This window comes from Callospermophilus lateralis, chromosome 2 (genome assembly GCF_048772815.1).
Source record: "Callospermophilus lateralis isolate mCalLat2 chromosome 2, mCalLat2.hap1, whole genome shotgun sequence".
NCBI classification, from domain to species: Eukaryota; Metazoa; Chordata; class Mammalia; order Rodentia; family Sciuridae; genus Callospermophilus; species Callospermophilus lateralis.
In genome coordinates, this window is record NC_135306.1 from 5,579,236 (window position 1) to 5,607,124 (window position 27,889).

At 57.9% G+C, this 27,889-nt stretch overlaps 1 protein-coding gene across 2 annotated transcripts in view; it reads right to left on the reverse strand.

The window, feature by feature from the left end:
• Window positions 1-384: 384 nt before the first annotated feature.
• The window catches only part of Ass1 (argininosuccinate synthase 1), a 45,578-nt gene continuing 18,073 nt past the window's right edge, over window positions 385-27,889 (reverse strand). For both annotated transcript variants that reach the window (XM_076843080.2, XM_076843081.2), the window contains 9 exons: window positions 27,039-27,109; window positions 26,543-26,573; window positions 21,850-21,940; window positions 19,043-19,127; window positions 18,421-18,485; window positions 11,006-11,137; window positions 5,760-5,916; window positions 1,975-2,040; window positions 385-653 (listed from right to left, as the gene is read on the reverse strand). In XM_076843080.2, coding sequence (XP_076699195.1) covers window positions 608-653; window positions 1,975-2,040; window positions 5,760-5,916; window positions 11,006-11,137; window positions 18,421-18,485; window positions 19,043-19,127; window positions 21,850-21,940; window positions 26,543-26,573; window positions 27,039-27,109 — 744 coding nt within the window. In that variant the 3' untranslated portion in view covers window positions 385-607. The remainder of the gene's footprint in view (window positions 654-1,974; window positions 2,041-5,759; window positions 5,917-11,005; window positions 11,138-18,420; window positions 18,486-19,042; window positions 19,128-21,849; window positions 21,941-26,542; window positions 26,574-27,038; window positions 27,110-27,889) is intronic.

Sequence of the window (27,889 nt, forward strand, 5' to 3'; positions counted from 1 at the left end):
TCAGTCGGGGATGCCATATCAGGGGTTCCCTGTGGGTCTCAGGCAAAGGCGCACCCTAGGAAATGGCTATGTGCCCCTCATGCTCCCAAGCAGGTCATTGAGCCTCTCCATGGCTTCCCGGGCACATGCCACAGGGTCACTGTTGGAGACAAGTTCCCAGGCTGTTGGGTTGGGGTCTGCCCTGCACCGGGACTTCTGGAGTTTCTCCTGGAGGAGACAGGGGTCCGTTCTGCCAGTAAACACCCTCTCTGCCCTTGAATCAGAAAACACAGGTTGGGTAAGGACAGCACGATTTTACACACACACACACACACACACACACACACTCACCCCTCGGTAGAAATAAAGAAACAAAAGACTAATATATCTTTTTTTTATTGTCATTTCACAGCTCCCCCTGCAGCCACCCCCACCCTTCTCTTCAATGACCACTTTTTCAGGCTACAAGGGACCAGGGAACAAAGCTGGGGCCCAGGGCAACCCTTCGAGGCTGCCAGGCCGGGAGAACAAGTCACAATTACAAATGATCACAACAATTAGCGCCTGTACTTGGGCAAGGGCAGAGTGAGGAGGCCCTGCTCCTCGCTGTCAGCAGGCCTATTTGGCTCTATTTGGCGGTGACCTTGCTCTGGAGCCGGTGATATTCCTTCAGCCTGTAAACCAGATTCAAAACAAAGAAAAATGTAAATCAACAGTGACAACAGGGCACTCAGCTCAATTAGTCCAGGCAGGACCCCGGGGGGCAGCTGTGTGTTAAGATGTTGGAGAAGTTGTCTTTTTCTTCTTTCCACTCTCCCATCCTGGCCCCTCCTGCCCTCCAATCAGGGTAAGGTAATTAATTTATCTTAGGGGGAAAACATGTTTGTCATTGTTGAAGACAAAGCATTTAACTGGCAATGGGAGAAAGGAAGAGGCCATTATGAAATCCCGGTGTGTGCTGGGCCATTTAAAAGGGTTCACAGAGTCATCCAATACACAGGAGGGCGTACAGGGTGGGGGAGGGGGAGGTGACTGCAGGGAGGTCCTGCTGGAGTCAGTGTCTGAGGTGGCTCCAGGGAAGAGAGACTGATTCTGGAGGAGAAGGGTGGCTCTGTCCCAGGACACATTGCTCTAACCTTCTTCCTGACCCCAAAGCTGGACGGGCAGGCCTTCTACTTCCTAGCTGGGTGACCCAGGATAAGTTACTTAACCACTCAGAGACTGTTTCCAGGGAACTGCAAATTTGGGTAAGGATTAAGTGAGGCACCTAGGACTGAGCCTGGGGGTGGGGGCTTAGTCAGCAGTAGCTGCTGGTAATGAATGACCCTGTGTGCCCTGAAGGACACTGGCCTTGGGCAGGGGGCACCTGCTGCTGGACTGGGCTCTTCCCGTGTGCCAGGGTTGTCATGTGCTTGATTTCCCTGAGGTCACATGGAGCCTTCCCTGCACCTGTGAGCAGGTGCATTTAACACCCTCACTGTGACTCGCAGAGGTTGGGAAGGGGTCTGAGACCCTACTGCAAAGCCAGGACTTGAACCTGGGTCTGAGGGGCTTCAGACAACATCAACCTCCCGAGTGGTGGAGAGCCATGTGGCTAGGGGGGTATCCCACTAGACCTTCAGCCCAGGTGACATAATGGCTACTTTGTACTGCTAAGCCATTTCCTCGTCTACCCTGCCCAGCAGAGCTCACAGAGGAGCCCTGGGGTTGGAGGGGCCAGGGTGAGTGTCAGAGGCACAGGACAGGACAGGAGCCAGGAACCGGGACCCCAGGCTCTGCTGCAGCTGTTGGCTGTCACAGATGCCTTCGGCCCCACTGAGGATGGGAGTAGCTGGGTGCGGAGCAGGCGTGGGGGCTACCGTGGGCACATGGACAAGAAGGTAGGTTTGTCCGGGGCAGGGCGGCCATCAGGGGAGTCAAGGTCCCATCAGAGCCTGTCCCCCCCCTCCCCCTGCATCTGGGGACTCTGAGGACCCAGGGCCCAGAGCTTCTCACCTGAGGGAGTTGATGTTGATGAAGCCGGTGGCATCCAGGGGCTCATAATCACCCTGCACGTTCATGCTGCAAGGAAGGTGGATGCCTGTCAGCCCACAGGGCCTTGTCCCCAATCAGAGGACAGCTGGGGCCGGGGAGCTCCACCCTGTCAACACCCAGGCCTCTGTGGGTCCCCCCGGCTCCCGCACTGTGGCTTTTCACAGGATTCCAGGAGCCCTACTCTGGGCTGGCACGGGCCACAAGGTCCCACAGGGCTCCCAGCAGCCTCTTTCCTGTGCGCAGTGACAGGCAGGGGGCTGCCAGGTCTCGGGAGGGGACTCAGTCAGAACCGACCCCATGGAATCCTCCTCTGAGCCAGAGCGTGCCATGTGCAAACCAAGGAGGCCTCCGAGCCAGCTCTGCCCCAGGGCGGTGGGCGGCTCAGAGAGGATCCAGGAAAAGTGGAGGACATTCAGTGGCCCAAAGGGGCACAGACTGGAGCAGCCCGATGGTCCCTCTCAAGCTGCAAGGAAGCCAACAGCTACAGCACCAGCATCTCAGTAAAGTCACGGTTTCCCTTGCTTGTCCCCAAGCCAGTCCCCCTAACCCACCCTGGAACCTGGGCGTCCACCACCTGAACAGTGCCAGTCACAGGCTGCGGACGCCCTCCGCAGGCGCCACCCTCCAGACCCGACAGCCTTCCTCTTCCAGCCTTCTCCCCCGACCCCACCCCCACGGCAGTCCTTCAAGCCTGTCAGGCTGGGTCCGCAGGCTGGCTCTGCTGCCACTGTGGGGGAGCCTCACACAGGCTCCTGGGGCTGCAGTCTGTGCTGCGAATGCGGCCGACGGTGGCCGTTCTCAGTGGTGGCCGTTCACAGCGACACAGCCGGCTCTACAGGGCACCACGGCTGGGACTTGTCGAGCACACTGCCTTGTCCAGGCTGGGCGTCCACCACGGACATGGGCCCAGGTGACCCATTACCCAGTGCCTGGTTAGTAACCGCACTTGGGGCACCTCGGTCTCAGGCCGACTCTACCAGGCCACCCTGAGCTTCTGAGAGCAAGGGGTCCCCGACATGTCCCATTCAGAATCAGTCACTTGTCTTCATGTTTGCAGAACTCCAACCTCAGGATGACCTCAGTCTCAAGGTTCTTGATGACAAGGAGGTGGCCTGTCCCCTCTTTGGGGAGAGGGAGGGAATCTGCCACTTTCTGCAGTTCTGAAGCTGTGGCTCTTGGTGGACTGTGAGCAAACTCTGCTCTGTCCTGCCAGACCTTGCATCTTGTGCGGGGCTTGGGCCCTGCCTCCCAGGCCCTGCAGCAGGGACATGGAATGCTCCAGAAGCCACCCATGCTGCTCCTCCCTTAACCCCACCCCCCATCTCCAGGGCCCCATTCCTGCAGGGGAGCAGCTGCTGGGCTTCCATACACCCCTCACTAAGGAAAGCCTGGGCCAAACCAGACCACCAGCCTCCTCAAATTGCTTTAGCAGACCTTGCTTGGGGTGGTGTGAGGGGAAACGGATGTCTGAATACCCCCTCCACCAAACCACAGAACAGGCCTTGGATAGCCAGCCTCCCCCCGTCCAGCCTCCCCCAGTCCAGCCTCCCCCCGTCCAGCCTCCCCCTGTCCAGCCTCCCCCCGTCCAGCCTCCCCCCTCCTCATATCCCCCACTTTGCAAGGACCAGGACTCAGCCTGGAAAAGATGGGTTGCAGAGTCCTTCCCCTCCCTGTCCACAAGGCGCACTGTCCTTGACCACCGCCCCTCCCAAGTCCAAACAGATTCTTGCCAGGTGCAGTGGTGCACACCTGTAATCCCACCAGCTTGGGAGGCTGAGGCAGGAGGATGGCAAGTTTGAGGCCAACCTCAGCGACTTAGCAAGACCCTATCTCAAAACAAAACAAATCCAAAGGTCTGGGGATGTGGCTCAGTGGCAAAGCATCCCTGGCACCAAACAATCACAAAATCTCCAAATTCTCCCAACCCCATCCAAGGTGGGGCCCTTCTAGACGGCTCCAACAACCCCTGCAAAGAGGAGCCCACTGGGAACAGGCTTGTCCCACGAGGCCACCAAGAGTTCCAAGAGGTGTTTCTGGGGAAAGAAAAACCTCTTTTTAAAATTGTGGTTTGGGGTATGTTGTGGGGGGAGGTGGAAAAAGAGTTTACAATGATTTTTTTCGCCTCCCCTGACGGTCTGCAGAAAACCTCTGTGCTTTTATTTTTGCTCATTCGAGTGGCTCTGACCTGCTCTATAATTACGTTACTTTCTACCCACTGTGCCGCGGCATTTCCAGTTCTGCTACCTCTCGCGGCTTCCTCGCTGGTCCCCGTGAGGCTGTCACTCAGGGGCTTTCAAGGCAGCGATGTAGAAATCAAAAAGAAAAGGGAAATGGTCGGAGACACAGTGAGAATAAATGCTTCTGCTTTTTTCTCTTTTTTCCCCCTTTCCCTTTTTACTTTATTCATTTAATCTCCCTCAGTGAGACTGTAAGGCTTAATGAAGGGTTGGACAGATTATTAGAGGCTGCTGATTGGGAGGGGGAGGGAAGAAAGAGCCAGAGAGAGAAAGAGAGAAGATAATTTGACATTTACCCCGACTGATCTAAACTGATTCGGTTATATTTATGGCTTATAAAGTGTTTAGAAAGATTGAAGGGGGGGCAACTCAACATGGCAAGGAGAAGGGAAAGAAAAAAATAATATTGACTGCTAAACAAAACTCGTACCTTAATTCCCAACCGGCCTCCGGGAGGGAAGAGCTGGCCTGGGCTGAGCTGGGCCGGGGTTGGGGCCCATGCCAGGTGGGGCTGTCTGTCCCTCAGGGGTTCTCCCCACCCTGGTTTGGCCAGGTGACCTCCGAAGGAGACCTGGCTCCCCAGGGAAGGCAGAGCCCCCAGGCTGTTGCAAGCCCAGGAGTGGATAAGACTCGGCTCTCCCTGGCCCCCAGCTCCCTGCACCGCCTGGTCTGGGGGGGAAGCTCTTCGAGGCTCTGTGGCTGGCCCCCTCCTCTGGGTGGCCGCCTCGTGGCCCAGCATGCCTGCCGCGCTCCCAGGCTTCAGCCCAGTTTCCCCCCTTGTGAGACCCACGTGTCCTCAGCCAAGCTGGTTCTGCGGGCTGCCTCAGAAGACCTGCGCTCAAGGCATCTAAGCCGACATGCATGAGCCTTCAGGGACATCCCCTGGACTCGGTGATCGCTACCCCCATGCTGCTCATGGCCCCCCAAACCAGGACACCTGGGCCTCCCACCTCCCTCCACATCCAAGGACCTTCAGAGCCACCTCCTAACCTTGTCAAATCTGTCTGCTCACGATGTTTGTTTGCATCAGGGATTGAACCCAGGGGCACTTAACCACATTCAAGCCCTTTTCATATTAGAGACAGGGTCTCATTGAGTTGCTAAGGGTCTTGCTAAGTTGCTGAGGCTGGCTTTGAACTCGTAATCCTCCTACCTCAGCCTCCAGAGCCGCTGGGATGGCAGGTGAGCGCCATGGTGCCCGGCCAGGCTCAGGACGTCTGCATAGCTCTCTCCCTGGACCGCCCCCTCAGGTTCACTCCTGCGGTTCCAATCGAGGCAGCATCTCCACAACCCCAGTTTTAGACCAGCCATGGCACCCTGTCCTGCCTCCCAATCCATTGCCATCTTTCTCATTCCACATTCCGGGGATGGTTAGGTTGGTACCCAGGTAGTGGTCCTCCTCGACACCTCACCTGCTCTGGGCACGCATCTGACAAGTGCTCTGGCACACATTTACTGAGGAAGCCCTTAGATGTGACACTGGACAGGAGGTGGAGAGGGGGCACCTACCTCACCAGCTCCTCGTTGTAGAGAGACAGTGGGGACTCCCGGCCGAGGATGTACACCTGGCCCTTGAAGACGGACACCTGCACTTTCCCTTCCACCCGCTCCTGGGACTTGGCGATGCAGTGGCGCACAAATTCACACTCAGGGCTGTGCCAGAAACCTGCGGGGAGGAAAACACGAGGACACTAGGGAAGGTCCCTGCTGCCTGCCTCGGCCAGGGCCCGGGAGGACGGGGCTACGGGAAGGATGTGATTTGTAAATGGCCGGAGAGGAACATGCTCCCCACCCCTGTCCTGTGACCTTGCAAAGGGCGTATGGGTGAGGAGGGGAATTTCTTATCCCTGAAATGCAGTCCCTTCCTCAGGGTCAAGAGGACAGTGGCCACAGACACTTAGGCAGTGTCATGGCCAGGCAAGGGACACTTGGCTCCGGCCCATGCCCCTGGGGCTAAGCAGCACAGGTGCCCAGGACAGGCAGCTGGGTGGTGGTTCAGGTCAGACCGACCAAGGATGTGCATGGCCTTCGCCTCCTCGCCCCCTTTCCCCACCTGTGAGTGGGGGGACAGGGCTGCTTCTGGGAAGAGCTGGGCCTGGCTGGGCGGGCCCCAGGAGTCACTGAACCACCCTCTAAGGCCACTGGTATTAGCATCTAGCATTTTCACTAGGCAAACAGAGGCCCACACCGAGTCCTTCACCTGGACCAGCTCTGGGCCTCCATGTGAGCAGCCTGCACTGCGGCCGAGCAAGCGGGGTTGGGGAGGGGCCACAGGCACGCATGGTGCCAGTGGGGCCTGGGCTCTGCCTCCTGCCCTGAGCCAGCAGCTTTCTCCTCCATGGCTGGAGAGTCAGGAGGCCTGAGAAATGCCCCCATGAGCTCCAGGTGCTCAGTCTCATTTGTCCTGGCCTCGGTGGCCAGGGCTGGGGGAGGGACAGCCCCGGGAGTAGGGTTTCTGTGAAACAGAGCTGGGAAGGTGAGCCCACCTGGGGGCAGCTGCAGGCCAGATGGTGCGAGATCCCTGCCCTGATAAGGGGCTGGGTCAGCGCAGGGACCTTGGCTATTGTTGGAGCAGGGCCTGGGGGTACCTGCAGCGCTCAGCTCTCCGTGGGAAAGGGGCAGGCCTCTGGGTGGGGTCCTGTGACTTGCAGAGGTATGGGGGAAGAGGTGGGGTCCTCACTCTGCAGTGTCCCATCCCAGCCTCCACAGGTGACTCAAGGCCCCTGTGACGAGAGACTAACTGCTCTCCAGGCGGTGAGAGCACGCCCAGGGCACTGGGAGCTTTGATCTGCCGTTTGGCACCATGACCTCTGCCAGCACTTCCACCAGAGAGGGAAAGGGCCTGTCCAAACCACACAGCAAGACCACGGAGGAACCCAGGTCTGAGGGAACATTCTTAAGTCTAGCCCGGGCTTCCCCAGCATACCACTGGACCCCCATGGGAGGGGACAGTGTCCTTTTCCCTGTCTATTTTATTTGGGATAATTAGCCCATGAAGTTCCCAGGCTGGAAGGCAGTGGAGACGGAGCTAGAGATAGTGGGGTAGAGATCAGTGGGGCAACTGGCCTGCGCTTTATCTCCTGCCTCCACCTGGTGGGGGTCCTTGGCTCAGGTTTCTTTTCCCAGTGGACCTGGCCTGGGATGAGGACAGTGACACTGGCCCAAGCTGCATGGGGGAGACCCGCCTGTGCTGTGGGTGGGGCCTGGGGCTGAGCCGCAGAGGCTCCCCTCCTGGTGCCCTCGAGGCCCAGCCCAGCCCTCTACACACATGGTCCTTCTACCTGGGACTCCGTGGAGTTGTGCATTGTACCCATTTCACTGCTGAAGAAACTGAGGAGAGGGGAGAGGAGGTGAGCTACGCCCCCCAAATGACCTGCTCCTCCCTTGGTCTCCTCCAGGGGACTGCAGCTGGGGTCCTGCAGGGAGACCAGAACATCTGGGACAGGGGATGGGGAGAGGGAGCTGCCCAGACACGGCCAGGCAGAGGCAGGGAGGCGGTGGTCACAGAAGTCGGGGCATGGAGGGGAGGGGCCTGGCACGTGAAGGGCCTCCCCCTGCTCCTGTGCCTCAGTTTCCCCCCACCCCGTGCCCTGAGGCCACCGGGCACCAGGGAAGCTAGGTGCTGCGGCAGAGTGGTGGCTCTGCAGAGGAGCCATACAGGACTGGGAAGAGAGCCAGCTGCCCCGTGCCTGGCACCCTGCAGTTTGCAGGAGCAGAAACGGAGGCTCAGGGAGGAAGGACATAAACCAGCCAGAGGCCTGACCCCGTCTCCGGCCTCCACACTCAGAATCCAGTGGCTTCTCCACTCCTGCCCTGATCAGAGGCTGGACAGGGTCCATGTGCTCAGTCCTCCCCAGGAGCGCGAGAGACGGGGTGATGAGAAGCCAAGGCACAGGGAGGGAAAGTGGGGTGCTGGGACCAAGCCCAGGGCTAGGCACAGGGAGGGAAAGTGGGGTGCTGGGGCCAAGCCCTACAGCTCTATATGCCCCTTGGGAGAAATCACATAAATGGCCCCCTTGGGGCTGTGAGGGGATGGTGGCTGCTGGAGGCTGGCTGGGAGGCCTGTGGGGCCGGGACATCGCAGGACCTGGCAAAGTCCATGCCAGCCAGAACCACCTGGGGTGAGCCCGACTCCTCATCCTCCCTCTCCTCCACTGTGGTTTTGTTTGCTTTCAAATCTCCTAATAGCTGTAGCTCATTTTGGGATTTAGAGGGCTCCTAACCCAGGCAGTGTGGTGCAGAGGCATGGTGCCCGCAGCCCGGGGCCAACCTGTGCCCCAGACACCCAGGGCTCCCCTGTCCTTGCTGTGGCACCCTGGCCACTCCTTGATAAGGATTCCCTGGGATCCACTGGAGTGACCAAGAACTCAGTATCTGAGGCCAGCCTGTGCTGAGGTCAAGGCCACCACACAGAGCGTCATGACCTTCGATGACTGTCTTTGCCTGAGCCTCAGCTATGGTCAGACAGCGGCCCTTGGTTCCCAGTCCAGGGCCTGGCAGCGGGGGAGCAGGGGAAGCAACGCCAGAGCCGCACTGGGCAAGGGGCCGCTTGGCTTCTACGGACACCCCCTGAGCAGCAGGGCCAGTGCCCGCTCCTCTGCTGCACCCCGCCACGTCTTAATGATGCTCCCACTCTGTAACCAAAATCTACCTTGCAGCGCTGAAATCCTGTGGTGCTCCCAAGCCCGCAGGAAACAATGGCATTTAAACACCTGTACCTGGCAAGGGGGTCTCAGCTTCAAAGCTGTGAGCAACAATGCAGTGAGAAGTGACTCCAGCCCATGGTCCCCGCCCCCGAGACTCTGGGAGGAGCTATGGTGGACCTTGGAAGGGCAGGAGGAGAGGGGAGCTAAGGCTCAGGGAGCGATGGTGGTCATCACGGTGTCACGGTCACCCTCAGGCAGCAGCCTGACCCCCAACAGCTCACAGGACTGTTAGAAACAACTCCCCAAATCAAAGACGTGACTATTCCAAACTGGGGGTCAGAAAATATCTTCTGTGTCTGGCCAGAAGGCCAATGCTTTAGGCTCTGTGGGTCCTTTGGTTTCTCAAAACTACTGGACAGCTGGGCATGGTGATGCTTGCCTCTAACCCCAGCAGCTTGGGAGGCCGAGGTGGGAGGATGGCAAGTTCAAAGCCAGCCTCAGCAACAGCAAAGTGCTAAGTGAGACCCTGTCTCTAAATAAAATGCAAAATAGGGCTGGGGATGTGGCTCAGTGGTTCAGCATCAAAACCCTAGACAGCAGGTACAGGCCACATGGACACCAAGAGTATGGCTGTCCCATTAGAATCATTTATGGACACTGAAATATGAAGTTTGTCGAATTTTCACAAGTCATAAAATAGCTTCCCAACTATTTAAAAATGTAAGCCAGGTTTGGGGGCACACACCTCTAATCGTAGCAGCTCAGGGGCCTGAAGCAGGAGGATCACAAGTTTGAAGCCAGCCTCAGCAACTTACAGAGGCCCTAAACAACTGAGTGTGACCCTATCTCAAAATAAAAATGCATTTAAAAAGGGCTTGGGTGCGTGCGGCCCAGGTTCGATCCTCAGCACCACATACAAAGATGTTGTGTTCGCAGAAAACTAAAATAAATAAATAAATAAAATATTAAAAAAAAAAAAAAAGGGCTTGGGGATGTAGGTCAGTGGTAAAGCACCCATGGGTTCAATCCCTATCCCTAGGACCAAAAATAAATAAATAAATGAAATAAAAACATAAAAACCAGGGGCAGGATGGTGGCTCAGCAGTAGAGCGCTCGCCTAGCATTGGGCGGGACCCGGGTTCAATTCTCAGTACCACATAAAAAAATAAAGGCATTGTGTTGTGTTCATCTAAATACCTAAAAATAAATATTAAAAAAAAACATAAAAACGATTCTTAGCTCACGGGCTGAACAAGAACAGGTGATGGCTGGATTCGGGGGAATCCCTGATGTACAACATGGGCGTCAGCAGGCCTGATTCCAGCTCATGGGCAAGGCGTGGGGCTGGGTCTGCTGGCCTGGAAGGTGGGTGCCAATGTCACCCTCTGACTCTTCCACTCATGGACTATGCCTGGGCCTGTGGCCACTGCAGTGGTTTCATGGTCAAGATCTGGCTCCTGCTGGGGGCAGTAGCGCACACTTATAAATCCCAGAAACTTGGGAACTGAGGCAGAAGGACCACAGACTCAAGGCCAACCTGGCGACTTAGGGAGGCCCTATCTCAAAATAAAACAGAAAGGGCTGCGATGTGGCTCAGGGTGGAGTGCCTGCTCAGCACGGGGAGGCCCTGGGTTCCATGCTGAGTCCAGACTGGATTCCTGGTCCAGCGGCTCCCTCAGGCAGTAACCAGAGTGGCTCCAGGTTCTGCCTGGGGACAGTCTGACTCAGGGTCAGACCCTGCTGGGCCACTCTGGCTAGGTCATTTGGAACAAACTCCTTCTCTGGGTTTCTGTTTTCTTATCTCTAATAAAATGAGATACAGGTTTCCTGGGCAACATGAGGGATGGCCTGTGTTCCCCATGGCACCAGCACCTGGCACATCTTGCTGCAGGCTGGCTCCTTGGGAATGAGACGGGACACTTCCCTGACCTTGCTCTTACCAATCCCAGGGGGAGGCATCGGCCTCCCTTCTCCCTGCCTCCTCCCTGGCCTCCCAGACCGCCTCAGCCTGCACCTTCCTCCAGCAGGCAGTGGGCGCGTGGGCCAGGAGGGAGGCCCCGAGTGCCTGGGGTGGGGGTGGGGCTGGGGGACGGAGGGAGAGTCACGCACCAGTGTATACCAGCTCCGCGAATTTCAGGCCCAGGCCCTGTTTGATTTTGCGCACCTCGCGATCCATGGTGAAGGCCTCGATATCTAAATGAGCGTGGTAAAGGATGGTCCCTGCTGGGGTCTCGTAGATACCTAGCCATTTTTCCAGGCAGGGGGAAAAGGAGAAAAAAGAGAGAAACACATGAAACCCAAACTGTCAGCAAATGACAAAAAAAAAAAAAAAAATAATAATGACTCATCTGACAGGAGACAAGCCGGTCGGACCCATTCACTCCCAGCTTGCCGCAAAATGCGCCTGTCATTATGCTCATGCTGGGGCCACGACAGTCCACTCTGCGGCTTGTGGAGAAAATGTCTAGATGCCCCCCTTTGAAGAGGCCCGCAGACGTTGGAAAATGACAGGGTTTCGGAGCAGTTCCCCCCCTTCCCAATGCATGCCCACCGGCCTGCGCTGAAAACCTGTAATTAAACCAACTACGGTGGAGCCCAGGGCCCCAAATATCCCTTCCTTCCTTCCACCAGGGAGCCAGGGAGGGGGACGGCGGAGCGCGCACGCACATACATGCGCCCGTGTGTACATGCATGCGCCCTCCATCAGTGGCCTGGGGCCCACGTGAGCACCTGGGCTGGCCCCACTGTACAGATGGGGAAACTGAGCCCTGGAGGAGAGGGGATTTGCCCAAGGTAGAGCTAGGAGCCCCCGAGTCCCTGGCCCAGTGCTGTCTGCTGCCCTGTGGGCCAAATGACCCTGGAGGCCCAAACCCAGAGGGTCAAGGGCATGACCCTTGCTCAAGTCTCCTCCCCCCTGTCAACCTGCTTGGGCCAGATGGTCTCCAAAGTGATGCAGAAGTGCCTGCTCCTGGGCTGGACTAGGTCCGTCCTGCTACGCTTGAGGACGGAGACTGTGAGGCAGGATCGTCATCCATGCTTGGCTGGCCCAGAACCTTTCTTGGACAGGCAGTGTGGCCTCTGTCCTGTGTCCACTGTTCTGATGGGAGGGACAGTAGCCCCCTCCCCACACATTCCACCCTGAAAGTTTTCTTCCTCTGACCACATAACACTAGAGGCAGGATGTCAGTCACCTCTCCACACTAGGATTCACACACCCACAGGAGCACATGCACAGGGCCCCAGATAGGAGGCCGCCCAACGCCCTTGGCCAGAGGACAACACTGTAGTCCAGCCACACCATGGAACTCGGCTCCACCTTCCCAAGGAAGGACTTTCAGGGATGACCTAGGACTGGCGCTGAGTGCAGTCAGCCAGTTACACGCCAAGGACAGACCCCACTGAACTCCACAGGACCCCAGAGCAGCCACACATAGAGACAGAAAGTAGCTGCTGAGCTGCAGGACAAGCAGGGGACTTAGTGTCTAATGGGGACAGAGTTTCAGCTTTGCAAGGTGACAGGTCCTGCCAGTGGACAGTGGTGGCGGCTGCTTGACCATCTGAATGTACTGAATCCCACTGAATTATGCCCTATGCTCAGGAATAGTTAAATGGTATGTTTTGTTAGGCATATTCGATTATAGTTAAGCCCCTCCCCTTTTTACAAAACCAAACTAAACCAGCAGGGAGAATATTCTTGACTTTGAAATCCTAACGGGGCATGGGGAAGGCTATCAGTGAGCATCTCATGTTACAAACTAGAAGTTTCCTCCTCTGAGAATTGCCCCAGGAGGGCAGTGACTCGTCCAAGCCAACCAGAGGGGGACAGGAGTGGCGTCCTAGCCTCCCGTCTTGGTTCCAGGTTGCCTCTCATGGCCCTCATTGCCCTCTCATGGTCCTGAGCATGATGGAGACACCCAGGTCCGAGGTCTCGGCTGAGCCGGAGGTCAAACCCCACAGAGACGGGGCGCGGATCTGGTCATCACGTGCCCTCCCCCCACTCACTGTAGAGGCTGCAGCTCTTGTGCAATCTCCACTGTTCTTCTGCTTGTGACCTGTGGACGGAAAATGGCCCCGCTAACACCCCCTTTATACAGGAGGCTGAAGCCCTCAACTCCCTCGGGACACATCGTCACTCTTGTAAGTACGTTCAAACAGGCTCCAGTGTCGGCTTCTGCACGTTAGAGGGGCAGAGAGCCTGATGGAGGGAGGACAGGAGGAGTGGTACAGAAGGGCCACTGCAGCGGCCTGAGAACAGGAGACACCGGAACTCAGCACAGAAGCCGGGGCCACTCTTTGGGGGACAGGATGGTTCCACACAAGCCACCAAATCCACCACCTAATAGTCCAGCAGTGTGTTTAGGAGGAGCTGAGCACAGGAGGTTGGGAACACCTGTCCCCAAACACAGCAGAAATGCTGACGAGGCTCAAGGCCAACTTTTCAATTACCCTAAACCTTCACCACCAAGAACAGAGTCATTTCCCAGGAGCCACCAAGATGCGTAGGAAGCCGGCACCTCTCATCCTGGCAGAGCAGCAACTCAGTACTTCCTGGGTCTGAGTCAGGTCTCCTAATGATTTCCTTTTTCTTTTCTTTCTTTCTTTCTTTTTTTTTTTTTTTTTTTTTTTTGGTACATTTTGAAAAAAACTAGAAACTTGCAAAACCCGCCCTTGCACCAGTCACAGGTAGTGGTGGCAGCGCTGTCCTGGGCAGGCCGGTAGCAGGAGCCTCTGCAGTTGCAGCTCCCAGGGACCAGGCAGCCGCCCTGGGCCTCTCTCCTGACTGGGACAACTGTAAGGCCGAGCCATATTTGCAGAGCTGGGGCTGGAACCGCATCTTACCACCTCCTCCTTTACAGAGGGCCCGCTTGGCTTTGCTGGGGAACTTGGCCCCTCTTATGAGTTCTCTGAGCCCCAGGTGGGCAACCTGCCTGGAGAACACAGGTTGCCAAGTTTCTGCGGCTCTTCCTCTGAGACCTGCCTGAAGGTAAGTGGAGACAGCTGTCCCTGCAGGCCATGCACACCCATGGGGTGTTTCCAGAGGAATGCGAAGGGCCAACCTCAAGGCATTATTTCACCACAGGCCAGAGAGGGGCGGACACAGCGAGAACTTTGACTTGCCTAAGGTCCCCTAGCCACTGGCCCACAACAGGTGTCCCCAGGAAAACAAGGCCAGCAGCCCCAGAACAAACAGTGTCCAGGGGCAGAGGGGCCCGCAGAGCCACCTCCTCCTGCTCCCCCAGAACAGCCGTGCCTGGGGGCCTCTGAGGCAGCTCCAGGAAGGGCCACAGCCATGCCCCGCCAGCCTGATTAGGTTCTTGCTCCTTTCCTTATGCGGTGTTAAAGTTAATCGTGGCTGATCAAAAAACTGGTTTTTAGGCTGCTGCTGGTGTGTGCACGTGTGCGCGCGCGTGTGTGCATTTTAAAGCTCTCTCCCCTCTCCGCAGGGGTGGGGGGCACAGATGATTTCTGTGTGTTTCTACTGGGGAAAAAAAATGACTTAAAAAAAATTGGTGACAGAAACCTGATGCTAAAAGACTATGGATTCTGGCTTTTGACAGTCGGCATACAAACCACTGTGCAAAAGGAAGGAGGACGTGACAGCTGAGCCTCGCGTCGCCGAGGAGCAGACAACAGACATCTTCGGAGTGACACGCACAGCGGCTCCAAGTGTCTATTTTCATCTCCCCGTGTTTACAGGGAAGACAGAGGTGTCAGCACCGCTCTGCGGAGCAGCTTCAATCACACCGTAATTACTGCCAAGAAGGTGGGGGAGGCGAGGAAGGAGGATGAGGAGCCGGGGGTGGCAGGCGGGGAGAGTGGACAAGGAGGAAGGTGGGACCACACAGCTGCTGCGGCTTAAATCCTTCTCATCAGCCCCAGGCTGCCAGGTTAGCCCGCGCTGAGCGACTGGGAAGAATTGAGTGGATCTGCCAAGCCAGCGGGGGGGTGGGTGGGTGTTAGGCACCTGGGCCAGAGGCTCCAGAGGAAGGGATTTGGAAAGGCCAGGGGAAGGAGGTTGGCCGGAGCCCAAGTGCTCCCCTCTTGGTACCAGGGCCGAGGCTGGAGGCGGTTGCCATGGTGACGGGAGGCCAGTCGGGGTGGTGCCCAGCCACCCTCTGTGCTCCTGGCGCCTGTCCTGAAAACAGGGTGGATCTCTGAGGATGGCCGCCGCAGGCCTCTGGGAAGAGAACCCCTCTGTTTCACAGGTCACCTACACTCTGCGTCTGGAATGTTCCAGCTGAGCAGAGCCTCTGGGAGGGCTGGACAGGGGGGCAGCCCTGCTTCCTTCCTGACCAGAAAGTGGAGGGGCGAGGAGGAAGTGAGATGGGGGAAGGAAGAGGGAAGTGTCCCAGGGGATGAGCACCGGAAGCAGACCAGAGGGAGGAGAGGGAGGGAGGCGGGTGGGCAGCTCAGAGCTGGCTGGAGGGGTCTGGGCCAGAGAGGAGGGGGAAGGTGAGCCGAAGGACATGCGGGCTCCTTCTCGGCTTCCCCCCTGCCCGCCTCCCCCTCTCCTCCCCACTGATTTCATTTACTTCACTTAATTAGCCCCCCTCCAGAGTTAAAAAGATAATGTGATAATGGCGATGTGAACAGCCACAATACAGGGGAGCCACTCCATCCGAAGATTCCCAGCCCTCTGTCCCTGACCCCATGGCCCCTAGCACCTCCTGACCACACCACCCCAGGCCTGGGTCCTGGCACTGACCAACTCCCTAGCTCCCCCTCCTCCCTGAAAAAACAAGCCCTTAACGAATTTCAATTACGAGCTTTGTAAAATCAATACAAACGACATTCCCCTTGTACACTGAGATACGGACAATGGCACCGTCCAGCCATGCCCTCAATATAATTGGTGATTATCAGCATCTCCCGTTTCTGTCCACTTAATAAATACCTCATCACGGGGATCCACAACCCCTCACTCATTGTCCCTGTCCCTGCTTTCTCACAGAGAAATAGTTGGAGTGGAGAAATAAAAACAGGCCTCTCCCTGAAGTCATCAAGTGAGAGGAGAGCCATCAAGTCGGAACTTCTGAGGGAAATGACAGATCCTCCTCCAGGTGGAAGTCTCAGAGAGAGACAGCAACTTGCCTAAGGTCATTCAGCAGCCTCTTGGAATTGGAATCCTAATTTCCTTCCCAAGGATGGTGTGCTTCTCAGACTAAATTCTGTTCTTTTCGGGACAGCCCCCCATAGGTCACACAGTACCTGTGCCGAGTGAGGACAGCGAGACGTTTTCCTCCACAAGTGGTGAAGAACTAAGGGGGCTGGTACAAGCTGTTGATGTCACAACTCTGCCTTTCTGGGGGATGATGCTCCGGACGACACCCAGACCCAACCCCAATCCACTTCACAGGTGGAGGAGTCAAGCAAGGCTCGGGGCGCTCCGTGGCTTCCCAATGGTAATGGGGCCAAGATCAGGACTCAAATCTGGGGCACAGCTTGACCTGATATGTGCAGTGACGCATGCCTATAATCCCCGCTGCTGGGGAGGCTAAAGCAGGAGGATCTCTAATTTGAGACCAGCCTCAGCAATTTAGCAAGGATCTAGGTAACTTAACAAGACCTTGTCTCAAAATAATAATAATAAAAAAAAGCTGGGGATGTGGCTCAGCGTTAAGCACCCCTGGATTCAATACCAAGTACCAAATCAAGAAGAAGAAACAGAAAACAAACCTTGACTCTCAACACTGGATCTTCCATGTGCCTCCCCAGCTCTGCAGGGGCTCAGCCCCCACTAGCCCCCACCCACCACCTGGAGTACTCCTGCTCCACCCTCTCATTTGACCCACTGAAGTCTGTTCTACTACCACCCCCTCCGGGAGGTCCTCCTAGGATAGTACTACCCAGGCCTTCAGTACAGTTCTGCCCCCCGCACCCAGCAGGATGCCATTTCTCAATTGTAACAATCCTGATCAATTCATAGTGCCTGCCAACACCACTGAGCCACATCTGGAGTCAGCGGGAGCCTGCCACGATCGATTAGTGATGCCTACCATGGGCAAGGCAATGGGCAGAGTAGTGGACATGCCAGAGCCCACTGACCACACCCAGAGGGCCTAGGCTGCCTTTGTGCCCACCCGGCATCCCCTGAGGACTGGCCTCATCTGCGGAGCCCCTCCCTTGAGCCTGTTCCCCTATCTTGTTTCTCCTGGCCTTCCTCCCCACGCCTGCCTGGTCCTGCTGCCCTGGACTGGGAGCAAGCGCTCTCCCCTGCTGGCCCTGGGTTTCCCCATCTGGAAAGTGAGGTGTTGGCCTCTGGTCCCCAAGGTCCTGCCAGCTGCCTCTGGAGGACAACCATTGTGCCTGCTCCCAAGGGCAGGTGGAGACAAAGGGACATTTAATCAGATGTTAAATAGGTGAAGAGACAAAGGTGAGCAGGATAAAAAGGAGCAGCTAATTAGTAACATTGTTCTCCACAAGGCCTTCCCCAGCGCTTCCATTGAGTGGTTTCTCATGGACAACAGCTGAGGGAGGAGGAGGGGGGAGAGCCGCCGAGGCTCCAATTGAAACAGGCTGGAGCCAGGACGACTCTAGTCCCAGCCTCGGGATGACTACATTACACCTGGGGAAACTGAGGCCCAGAGAGAAGTCCAAGGTCACTGAGTCAGGCTGGGCAAACCTGGGTCCAGAGCCCCGGACACCTGGCCTCCCAGACCAGCACCCTGGCTAACGGCTGAAATCTGGCTGGGCCCTGGGATTTTAGGAAGTTGGTGAAAACGTCCTGCAGGAGAAAGGGCCCTGGCTGCCCTGGCCCGGCCTTGCTCAGCTGCAGGAGCTTCGCGAGTCGACGCTGCACAAGGTGACGTGAACACCCACCCAACACCACCGGCTGCCACAGGTCCTGGCGCCCAGTTCTGGGGTTCTCGCTTGCTGAGACCCCGTCCTCTCCCCCAGCGGCCCCTCAGAAGGAAAGCAGCACTGCTGCTCCACACCTGGCTGCCCCTCGGGCTCTGCCTGGGACCCCCTGGTTGGGCAGGAGGGGAGACTGAGTCCTGGAGAGGAGGGTGAGGTCAGTGAAATGGCGAGCGACAAAAGCAATCAGACTGTGGTTCCTCAGACAAGACAGCGGCCCCTCAGCCAAAGTGGCAGCCACTCCAGTCTGAGTAGATGCCTGCCGTCCGGGGCTTCTCCCCACACCAGGGGTGAGGCGGGGACAGGCCCTCGGGCTTGGGCTGGCTCACAGCGCCCACCCCTGGCGGGATTCCCGCCCTGCCTGTCTGGAGAGCCACACGACACAGCTTTAATGACCACAAAATCGGCCCTGCACGGTCTGCCTCCAAACCTGGCCGACCCGCCCCTGACACAAGAGAGGGTGACCTCAGGGCCTGGCCCTGGCCCCTCTGAGCCTCTCCCAGGCCCTCAGGGCCCTTCCCAATCTTGGGCAGGTCCCCTCATAACACTCTGGGAAGCCAGCGGCAGAGGCCATCATCCTACTTTGCTGGAGAGAAACTTTCTGGGCCTTCTGGGGTCTCTAGGGGCTGGCTGCAGTGGCACACTGCAGGAGAGCTGGGCCCACTCACCTCGGGACTTCATTCCAATGAAGCGGTTCTCCACAATGTCGATGCGGCCCACGCCGTGCTTGCCCCTGCGGGGAGGAGAGGTCCCTTGGATTCAGACACTGATGCAAGGCTTGGGTCAGATGCCACCCACAGGGCCGGGCTGGGGCTGACACCGAGGGCACAAGGTTGGTTGCACCCACCCCAGAGCCTGTGTGGCACATTAGCCTCCATCTCAGGCTCCAGGACTCAGAGGACATCTGAGCCAGGGACCTGGTCCAAGTGCCCACTGGTTGAGTAAACTGAGGCCCAGGGGAGAAGGGACTGCCTGGGTGACTGGGTTCAACCTGGCCCCACGCCTCCCCAAGCTCATCTTCCTTCCCTGATCCAGCGGCGGGCTGGAAGCCCCTGCCCGACCAACCCCAGGAGGCCACAGACCCCTTGGTTGCCATCTTTGTAGGCTAAAGGGTTTAAACAGGGACTGCAAGGGCTCTCCTGGCAAACCCATCACCGTGGTCCAGGAGACTCTATGCCTATGGGGCCAGTTCACAGCCTGTCCTCCTCAGCCTCTGAACCCCAGCTGTGACCGTTAGTGCCTGCCCAAGAGGATGGTTCCCGGGTGGCCAGGCAGGCTGTGGGCACTCACGCGACTTCATTCAGGTACATGAAGAGCTCCAAGGAGGTCTGGTGAGTGGTGCCATCCTTGACATTGGTCACCTTCACAGGGACCCCTGGGGGCAGGAGGAGAGGGCAGTGGGCCTCTGGGACTGGAGCTGGGCTCTGTAGAGGAGCCTGCGCCCGCCACCCCGCCCTCTCCCTGTCCTTGCAACGCCTTAAATGCATGTGACAGATATAGAGTCCAAATGACTCCTTCAAAGCCCTGTGCAGGTTGAGGCCCGCTGGGGGGAGAGAAGGGGCGAGAGAGCCCCCCAGAATGAAAGGGAAAATGCAATAAAAACGCTCGCAGGCCCCCTCCCATTCTCTGTGCCCCTTTTGCATTTAGGGACTGTGAAATTGGAACCAGGCCCTGAACTAATTGAATTTCACGCTCCACCATTGTCTTACACAGGGAGCACCTTCTGTCCCACCAGTTGCCCGGGGCCGCCTGGCCGAGGTGCGGCTGGGCGTGCGCACGCGCACACACTCAGCCCCTGCCACGTCTGTCAGGCGGACCCCTGCGCCCCAGCCCGACACCCCAGACCCACACACAGCCATGTGATTGATGGGGGCGAGCCGGTGCCCGTTCTGGCAGGCGGGGTGTCGGGGACGCCCATGAATTCTGAGAAGTGGGGTCCAGCGTGGCAGGAGGGCAGGAGGGAGGCGGTCGTGGCTCGGCAAGGAAGGGCCGTGTCAAGGGGGGCGGCGAGGTGGGGGCGGTGGGTGGGTTCGGGGTTGACTTTGAATAGCAAGGGGCACCTTCCCGAGCGGTGTGAAATGAGCAATAAATGTATTAGAGGGCTAACAAGAGAGCTGTAACAGTGACAAAGGAAAGCTGTTCAAAGTTGGCGCTAATCCCCCACCCATCTGCCCGGCTCATTACCATGTAGCGAGCCATCGGGTGCCAATCAGGGCTCAATAGCGGCTTTGGAGTCTTTATTAGCCAGCCGCGGCTTGGAGGGGCTTCGCTCAAGCCGCTGTCAGCCTCGCCATTCTTAACCCCCATTTCCAGGGGTTTTATAACTTGGTTGTAAATTGCTATTAAATGTAAGTCTGCCCAATAATGAACCTTAAGCCCCTCTCGCCACCCCCCGCCTCTCCCCGCTGCCTTTCTCTCCCTCCCGGGTCCTATTATGGGCCTTCACTGGGGCCGTGGATGGGGCCTGCCCGGGAGAAGAGGGGACATTGTTGGTGCGGCTGCTGCAGAAAGCCTCTTAGCGTTTAAAATAGTTAATAATTAGATTAAAACTTCAAATAAATTAACTAGAGAGTGAATGGGGACCAGGAGGGGGGGGGATGGTCCTCCCTCTCTCTCTTTTTTTTTCCCTTCCAGACTGTCCCCAGATCCTCATAATGGATCATGTTTCTTCCCCAGCTCAGCCCATAGGGCTGCCCTGTCCCTCCAGGTAGGACTGCCAGAGCCTGGTGCCAGGGACCATCAGCCACCTTCTGTTCACCTGTCCCCATTGCTCTCCTGGGCTCTTGGGGTTCCCACACAGGAGGGCAGGATGTGCTGCCTGGTGCCCCACCATCTTCTCAGGGGTGACCCTGTGCCTTCAGACCAGGCCTGGGCTGGGGAGCAGGCACAAAAGGACCCAGGACTCCAGCTGCCCAGGGGTCCACCTAGGTCTCAGCAGCCCCGTCTTTGGGGACATGGAATTCAAGGGTTTGAACAGTGATGGAGTTGCCCACTGACTTGGCCGGGCTCTTGGGAAAGGCCCAGAAGAGACTCACTGAGTACTAACAGTATGGAGACCTTACAGCGTCCGCTCAGCACCTGTGAGCATCTCCTCTATGGCTCGTGTTACAGGGGATTGCACCTGAGGCCCAGGGGTGCCGGTGTGACTGCTGTGTGACTGCTTCTCTCGCCCTGTCCTATCTCTGAGGTGCCCTGGGGAAAGGCTGAGCTTTGGAGCCCCTCTCTCTGGTCTCTGTCCCCTCCTGGCAGATGTGTGTAGATGGATGGGCTAGCCCCCTTGGGCTTGGGATGGCCTCAAACTCCTCTTGGTTCCCCTAGCTCCTGCTCAGCACCACCTCCTCCAGGAAGCTTTCCTGATCTCTGCAGCCTACTGGGAAGGTCCTCTCCTCAGACCTTGGCACCCTCGCTCTGAACTGGGTCCTGCTCCTCCTGTCATCAGGCATGCCTTGCCTTCCCCTCCCTCCTTCACAGCAAGCAATGAACACGGTGTCAGCTCAAGGCTGGGCGTGCAAACCAGGCCGGCAACTATTTCTCTGACAGCAGCGGGGTGAGGGGAGACCAGGATCCCCCGACCCCAGCTCCATCTGTGCCTGGGGCTGGGGGGTGGCCAGAGCTGGGCAGCTAATTTAGGACTGGCCAAGGCTTAAGAAGTGGAGCAGAGGGGCCCTTGAGTCCAGCTGTATCGGATCTGCCATTCATCGAGCACCTGCCCTTGCCAGCTAGCTCTGCTGCGGGTCATTTCCCATACGGACCTCCTTCCACACCAGGAAAACAGCAGGCACCTTGTATCCCCAGGTCACAGATGGGGAAACTGAGACCCAGGAAGGTCAAGTGACTTTCCCAAAGTCCCAGAGTATCTGGCAGGTGGCTGCTCAGAGGCTGGAAGTTTGGATTCCCCTCCCAAGCCGCGAGGTGTGCATGGATCACACCGTCTGGGGATGGAAACTGTTGGGACCTTGAAGCCTCTGCCTGATTTCTGGCTTCCAGGGACTCAGAAGAGGTGAGAGGACTTAGGACCCAAGCAGGGAGCAGAGCGGGCCAGAGCCCTGAGCATCAGCCCCCTTCAGGTCCCAGGGGTGCAGTGCGGTGCGACGTACCTTTCTTGAATTCTATCTCAAGGACGTCAGGGGTATTGGGGGTTTTGGCTGGGTCCTGGGTCTTTGTGTAGAGTCCTGGAGGCGCTTGGTTCTGACAAAAGAGAAATAGGTTGGAGGGTGGAGAGTGCAGAGCCCCCAGGCAGGAAAGCTGCACCCTACCTCCTGCACCCACGCCCCTCTCCAGGACAGGAGGCCTCCGGCAGGCACTTCCCCGCCATCCCGGCGGGTCCAGCAGGCTTCCCAGCCCCCAGCCCAGAGCTGGCCCCGCTGCCAGGGGCCTGGGAAACAAAGGGCTCAAAAAATCAGACAATTTTTCCCCTCAACTTGATCTCATCTTTTTCTTCGACGCCCCCACAGCTGGAGGTAGAATAGCAGGAGAGAAACAAGTCAGGCAGGAAAAAGTGCGACTTTGCAGGAGCGGCCGCGTTCCGCGGGCTTCCCGGAGCCGCAAGCACGCTCTCGCGGGCGCCCGGGAATTGGGGTTTATTCCGCGATGACCGCAAAGCTAATGACTGCGCGTGACCCCAGCAGGTGCTCCGGCGGGCCGAGCCGTCCCCGGGGTCCCCGAGGTTAATACTCACAGGGAGAAAAGAGAAGAGCAAAGCAAAAACCATTTGAAAACACATCAACCTTTATGTATATTTGTTCTCGGGCGCGTTGGAAAATGGGCCTCGTCTTGCGGCAGAGGAGGAGGGATTCCTGCTGCCCGGACTCTCGATTCCCGGCAGCCTCTGGGGGCCCCAGCTCCACCGGCTGCGGTTTGGGCACTTGCCGTGGTGGGGACAGGGACCCATGGGACCTGCCTGCTCAAGTTCCTCCTGTGCCCAGCTGCTTTGCACACTTGCTGATGTCCCGCCAACAGGGTCCCTTACATCTGTGCCTTTCAAAACCTGGAGCCCATTCACGCATCGCCTTTGCTTCTCAGCAGCCCTGTCTGGTAAGAAGGCCAGACCCCAGCGCCTCATCTACAGGCGAAGCCACAGAGCCTGTGGGCCAGCGCCGAGTTGCAGCAGTGAGTTCTGGAGGTATGGATGGACGTGTCCAGCTGGAGGCTGGGAACACCTGATTGTTGGCATTTAGAGTGGTGGAAAATACTCCAAGCTAGAGGCAAGACCTCAGGCTGCGGGGCCTTGAGCAAGCTGCCTTACTTCCTTCTGCCTCAGTTCCCTCATCTGTAAAATGGGGGGATGACAACCCCCATAATTTAAGTGCATAGACCGATTCTTACTGGACTCGAAAACATACCAGAGAACAATATGCAAGGTGCAGTGCAGATGGTAACGGATCTGCAAGGGAAGGGACAGCGGGTGACAGGCACTGAGCCTCCTGCCTGTAAGAGTCCTTCTAGGACAGGCCCCAGTCCACGGGGTGCCTCGGCCCACGCACCTGTGCTCCCCTTCCCACTGGCTCTATGCTGGGTCCACCCATCCCAGTTTCCCTTGGTTCCTGTTTCAGCAGTGGACATACAGTGACTGTCCAGGAAGCCTCTAGTGCCGGGCAGATGTGGTCCTTCCAGCTGTTTCTGAGCTCAGAGACGAGGAACCCTGCCCCACCCAGCACTGCCTGACCTTGGGCCTGTGCCCCTTCGTCTGTGCATTAGAAAACAAGAACCCAGAACCTACCTTAAAGACAGACTCAGGGAGGCAGGGAGGTAAGGACCCCTCTCCTTACCTCCCTAGACCAGAAGGAAAACTAAGGCCCAGAGAAGTGGCCGATCCAAATCATGCCTCTCAAGCCAGCCCAGGGCTCTTCCCAGCATCCCGTGCTCTGTCCCAGCTGCCGAGGTGGCCTGGGCCGAGAAGCAGTGTGAGGACCATAGGGAGAGAGCCAGCATCTGAGCCTGGTGTCAGAGACTGGCCAGGCTCCCAGGCCCACAGCCCCTTCCCCACCTGCCTGGGACTCCCAAGCCCCAGGGCCCCCAGCCAGGTGCCTGACTGTGACCCCAGTTTTCAGCTGGGCCCTTGTCACTTTCTCCAGCCACTCCTTAGAAGTGGAGGACAACAGTGTTTGTATTTGGAAGGAGCCACGGGAAGACAAGAAGACCTCGAGGCCCGGATAGGGAGGAGGAGGATGGTCCCTCGACATCGGAAGTTGCAGGCAGCTGCTGGGGGCACCTGACAGCTCCGATTAAATAAAATAACTAAATAGAAATAAAATGACATTTGCTTTGCATTCCAAGTGCTCGGCGCCTGCCTTCTTTTTTACTCCCCCTCCTAAAAGCCCAGTTCAAATGACAAATAGTTTGTTGCGGAGTATCAATGCCATCTATTTATCCATCCCAGCGGGAGGGCTCACTTCCAATGTCATCTTGGGGGGGTGCAGGGGGAGGGAAGAGAGTGAAGAAGAAGAGAGGGAGAGAGAGTCGGTGGGGGCGGGGGAGAGAGCGAAAGAAAGCATGAAGCAGAGCCCGGGAAGGAGAAATTGGAAGCAAATGGCCCATGAACTAAGCCATGATGTAGAGGCATGATCGATGCTGCAAATGGTTTATTCATCCATCAGATATGGCGGGCCGGCGACTGAATGAACTCTTTCACTGTGGGCCGTATGAAGTTAAAGCAAGTAAATTTCTATCTTTCTTCGCATTAGCTGCCTCATTGCCCTTCAATCAGCCCTCATGGAGGCAGAAAATGGCTCAGCCATCTGCCTTCAAACCCTCCCTTCCGCAGGTCTCGGGGCTTTTTTTGGAGAGGGGGAGGGGCACTGGTTCCCCTAAGCTGCTCCCCCAGAGCTCCTCCCCGGGGGAAATGGGGGGGGGCCGGGGGGCCGGGGGTCCACGGAGCAAGGCTGGGTCCTGGAGGTTAGGCACCTGCATGGAACTCTGGGGATCCCCTGTGGCCAGGTCAACTCAGCATGGCGCTGACCCCCTGCTAGGGTGGGTGGGCCTTGGGCACCTCTGCAGGACCCATGACTACTGCATGCCCTTTCTGTAGACTCTCACCCAGCCCAGCCCAGCCCAGCCCAGCTTTTCCTGCCTGATGAGAAGAGTTTCTGAGAGCAGCTTGGTGGCCTAAGGGGGAGGGTAGGACCCTCCAACCCCCAAGATTGAGGCCTTGCCTGTGCCAGTGGAGGTGCTATGATTTCCCGTTTTGTGCACAAGAATTGGCAGGCTCAGAGAAGTCAGGTAGCTTGCTTGAGACTGCACAGCAATTAAGAGGCAGAGCTGGGTTCACGCTCAGTTTTACTAACGCTGGGACCCAAGAATTGATTGGGTGGCAGCATCCTTGATAAAGACTTGGGAGCACTTACTTATCCATCCAATGCCATTGTTAAAAGGCCTGAGAGGGGACAGGGCCTGCCCATAGTCACAAGGCGAACTGTACCAAGTCTCAGTCCCCTAAATGCCTGAGGGGTGATCCTCTCCTGCCTCAGCCCCGCAACCCAATCCTGTGTTGGTCTAGTCTTGGGGAGATGGCCACAGGCTGCTTGGAGAGGGTGGGAGTGGCTTCCCAGCATGCCCTGGGCTGGCAGGACACCCTGCCTGGAAGCAGCTCTGCAGGGCCCAGCCCCCCGGACCCCCTTGGTGCTGACTGACTGGCTAATTAGAGGTGGCTGCCCAAGTGTCGTGGGGTCAACAGAGCGTGAACTGGAAGAACCTGTGGCCAGCAGGCAGCAGCCCTGCAGTGCCCATCAGTCCCCAGGGGACAGGGTGCCGGCTCTCCTGAGTGACAGCGTGGACCAAGCGGGGAGAGCGGGTGGGAGGGGGACCTAAGACCCAAGACACCAGCCCTGCCCTTTTTCTGAGCGACTGGCCCCCAGGGTGCCATCACTGCCCTGGCCCCCAGTGTCCCTCCTGTGAGGTGAGGTGCTCCCAGCCGGCAGCCAAGGAAATCAAGGCGAGAAAATGAATGCCCAAGCAGGCCAGGTGCCAGCGGGCGGGGGCACACGTCACATGGTGGCCGACAGTGACAGAGCCCTTGACGGCTGGAGGATGTCGGGTTGGCACACGTTGGGGCACTCAGAGACGCCAGGCCTGGGGAGCCGGCCCAGCACCCCGGGCAGAGCTCCAGCCCTCGGGGTTCTCAGCCAAGCCACCGGCCTCTCCCTCCAGATGGCCTTTTTGGATCCCCGAGGCCCAGCTGCCCCAGCACTACCCCCGCCCCCAACACACGTCCCCACCCACCCCCAGAGCTGCCGCCCAGGGTGGGGCTGGGCCAGGGACACATTCCCTTGGGGACAAAGAGGTGTTTCTCTTCCCATGATAGACTCTGCCCTGCCTCCCCCACCTCCCATGGTGGGCAGGGGAGACACAAAGAAACCCCCGAGGAGAGAAACCCCAAACTTCAAACCCGGCTGAGGGCCCAGCCTGGCCAGCCTGGAGGTCGGGAACAGGATCAGGGAGACCAGGGCGAGCGTGGGACAGATGCAGACAAATGGGTCCTGCCACTCAGTCCCACACGCCATGGGCGAGGCTGTGGGCACAGGCTGGGTCCTCCCACAAGTGTCTCATCTGCCTAATGACGCCTTTATTGTCTCACAGTCCCCTCTCTCCTGGCGGCTCTGAAATACTTCCTTCCCTATTCATCCCGACAGCAATTAGAAAGAGCACGGGGAGGGGGGTCGGTGGGAGGGTCAGGGACAAGGCTCTGCTCCAGGCCTGCCCCCCGTGAAATTTCAAATTAGGCTACAAATACATCAGAGGGCACAGGCACGGAGCCACCACCAAAGGTGGCCAGCAAAAAGGAACGGAGATTACCTTGGGGTTCTCCAGGATTCCAGCCTCGTAGCTGTGGGGAGAGAGGGAAACAGGGTGAGTCGGGAAGGGACACGGCCACGCCAGGCACATGCCTCCGCCCGTTGTGTGCCCACCAGTCTGGTCTGCCGTTTCCTGTCTGCCAAAACACTGGCTGCCCACCCTGCCTGGAACCCCCCCGCCCACCCCCGTTGGCTGTGAGAGCCAAGGGCTGCAAAGAAGAGCGGGACAGTGCCCTTGGATTCTGGGGTACAGGCCCAGGCTCCACACACGGGGCCTCTGGCTGGGGACCTTCCCATGCCATCCCTCTGCCTTCAATACTGAGCCCCGTTCATCCTCAAGGTTTTAACTGCCACTTCCTCAAAGAAGTCCCCCTACTGCCCCAGGCAAGGCCAGGTCCCCACTGACACAGAACTACAGTAGAAGCAGCAGTGGGAGCGGGTGACTGGGTGACCGCTCCGGGAGGCAGGACCTCAGGTGTGGGGTAGGCACGTCTTACCTGATGTGCATGAGGTTCTCGTCCATGCTCCAGGGGTTCTTGGGGGTGACCGGAATGGGAATTCCGTGTTGCTGCAGGTTAGAGACAACATGGGGCAGATGTGAGATGGCTGGAAGGGGCCCTGAGGGTCAGGCTCTGGACCACCGGGGGCCGCCCTGCAGGAGGAGCGAGGTCCGCTGCTAGACCTGCCAAAGACCAAGTGCTTGGGATGCTGATCTTGGAGCTTCCTTCCAGAAGACTCTGAGTCCATACTCCAAGGGCCCCTGGAGAACCTGGTGCCAGGCACTGTGCTGAGGGTCCCAGCACTGGCTCACTGACCCCCACAGAGCCCCTGCAGAGCCAGGGTGTGAACCCAGGCATCTCTCCCAGAGTCCACACCGTGCTCAGTATGGACCCTTCCACAGGAGGGACCCAGGACAGCGTCAGCTCGTGGCCCTGAAGTGCAAGACCTGCTGGGAACCACACCCTCCCCAAGCCCAGGGCAATTGCCACGTATGTCATCGTGGAGCTTGCAAGGGGATAGCCCCGGCTGGAGGCCTTGCTTTTCCATGAGACTTGGCTCTGGTCAGGGTTTGCTTCCCAGTGGTCCTCCATGGTTAAAGGAACCCCTTTCCCTGGGCCTTACTTAACATTTGGGGAAAGGACAGGGCTGGTGCCTTACTGACCGTGCCCCCTGGCTGACACCTGACTGGAACCTGCATGGCACTCAGGTCCTCCCAGCACAGGACTCTTGGCGCGTTCTCCCCTCCTGAGGCCTACCAGGCAGAGGGCAGGCCAGGGGCCCCTTGAAGCCAGTGAGACCCGACGCTCTGCCTCCCAGCCCCGGAGCACCTTGCCCCAGTGGTCTTGGC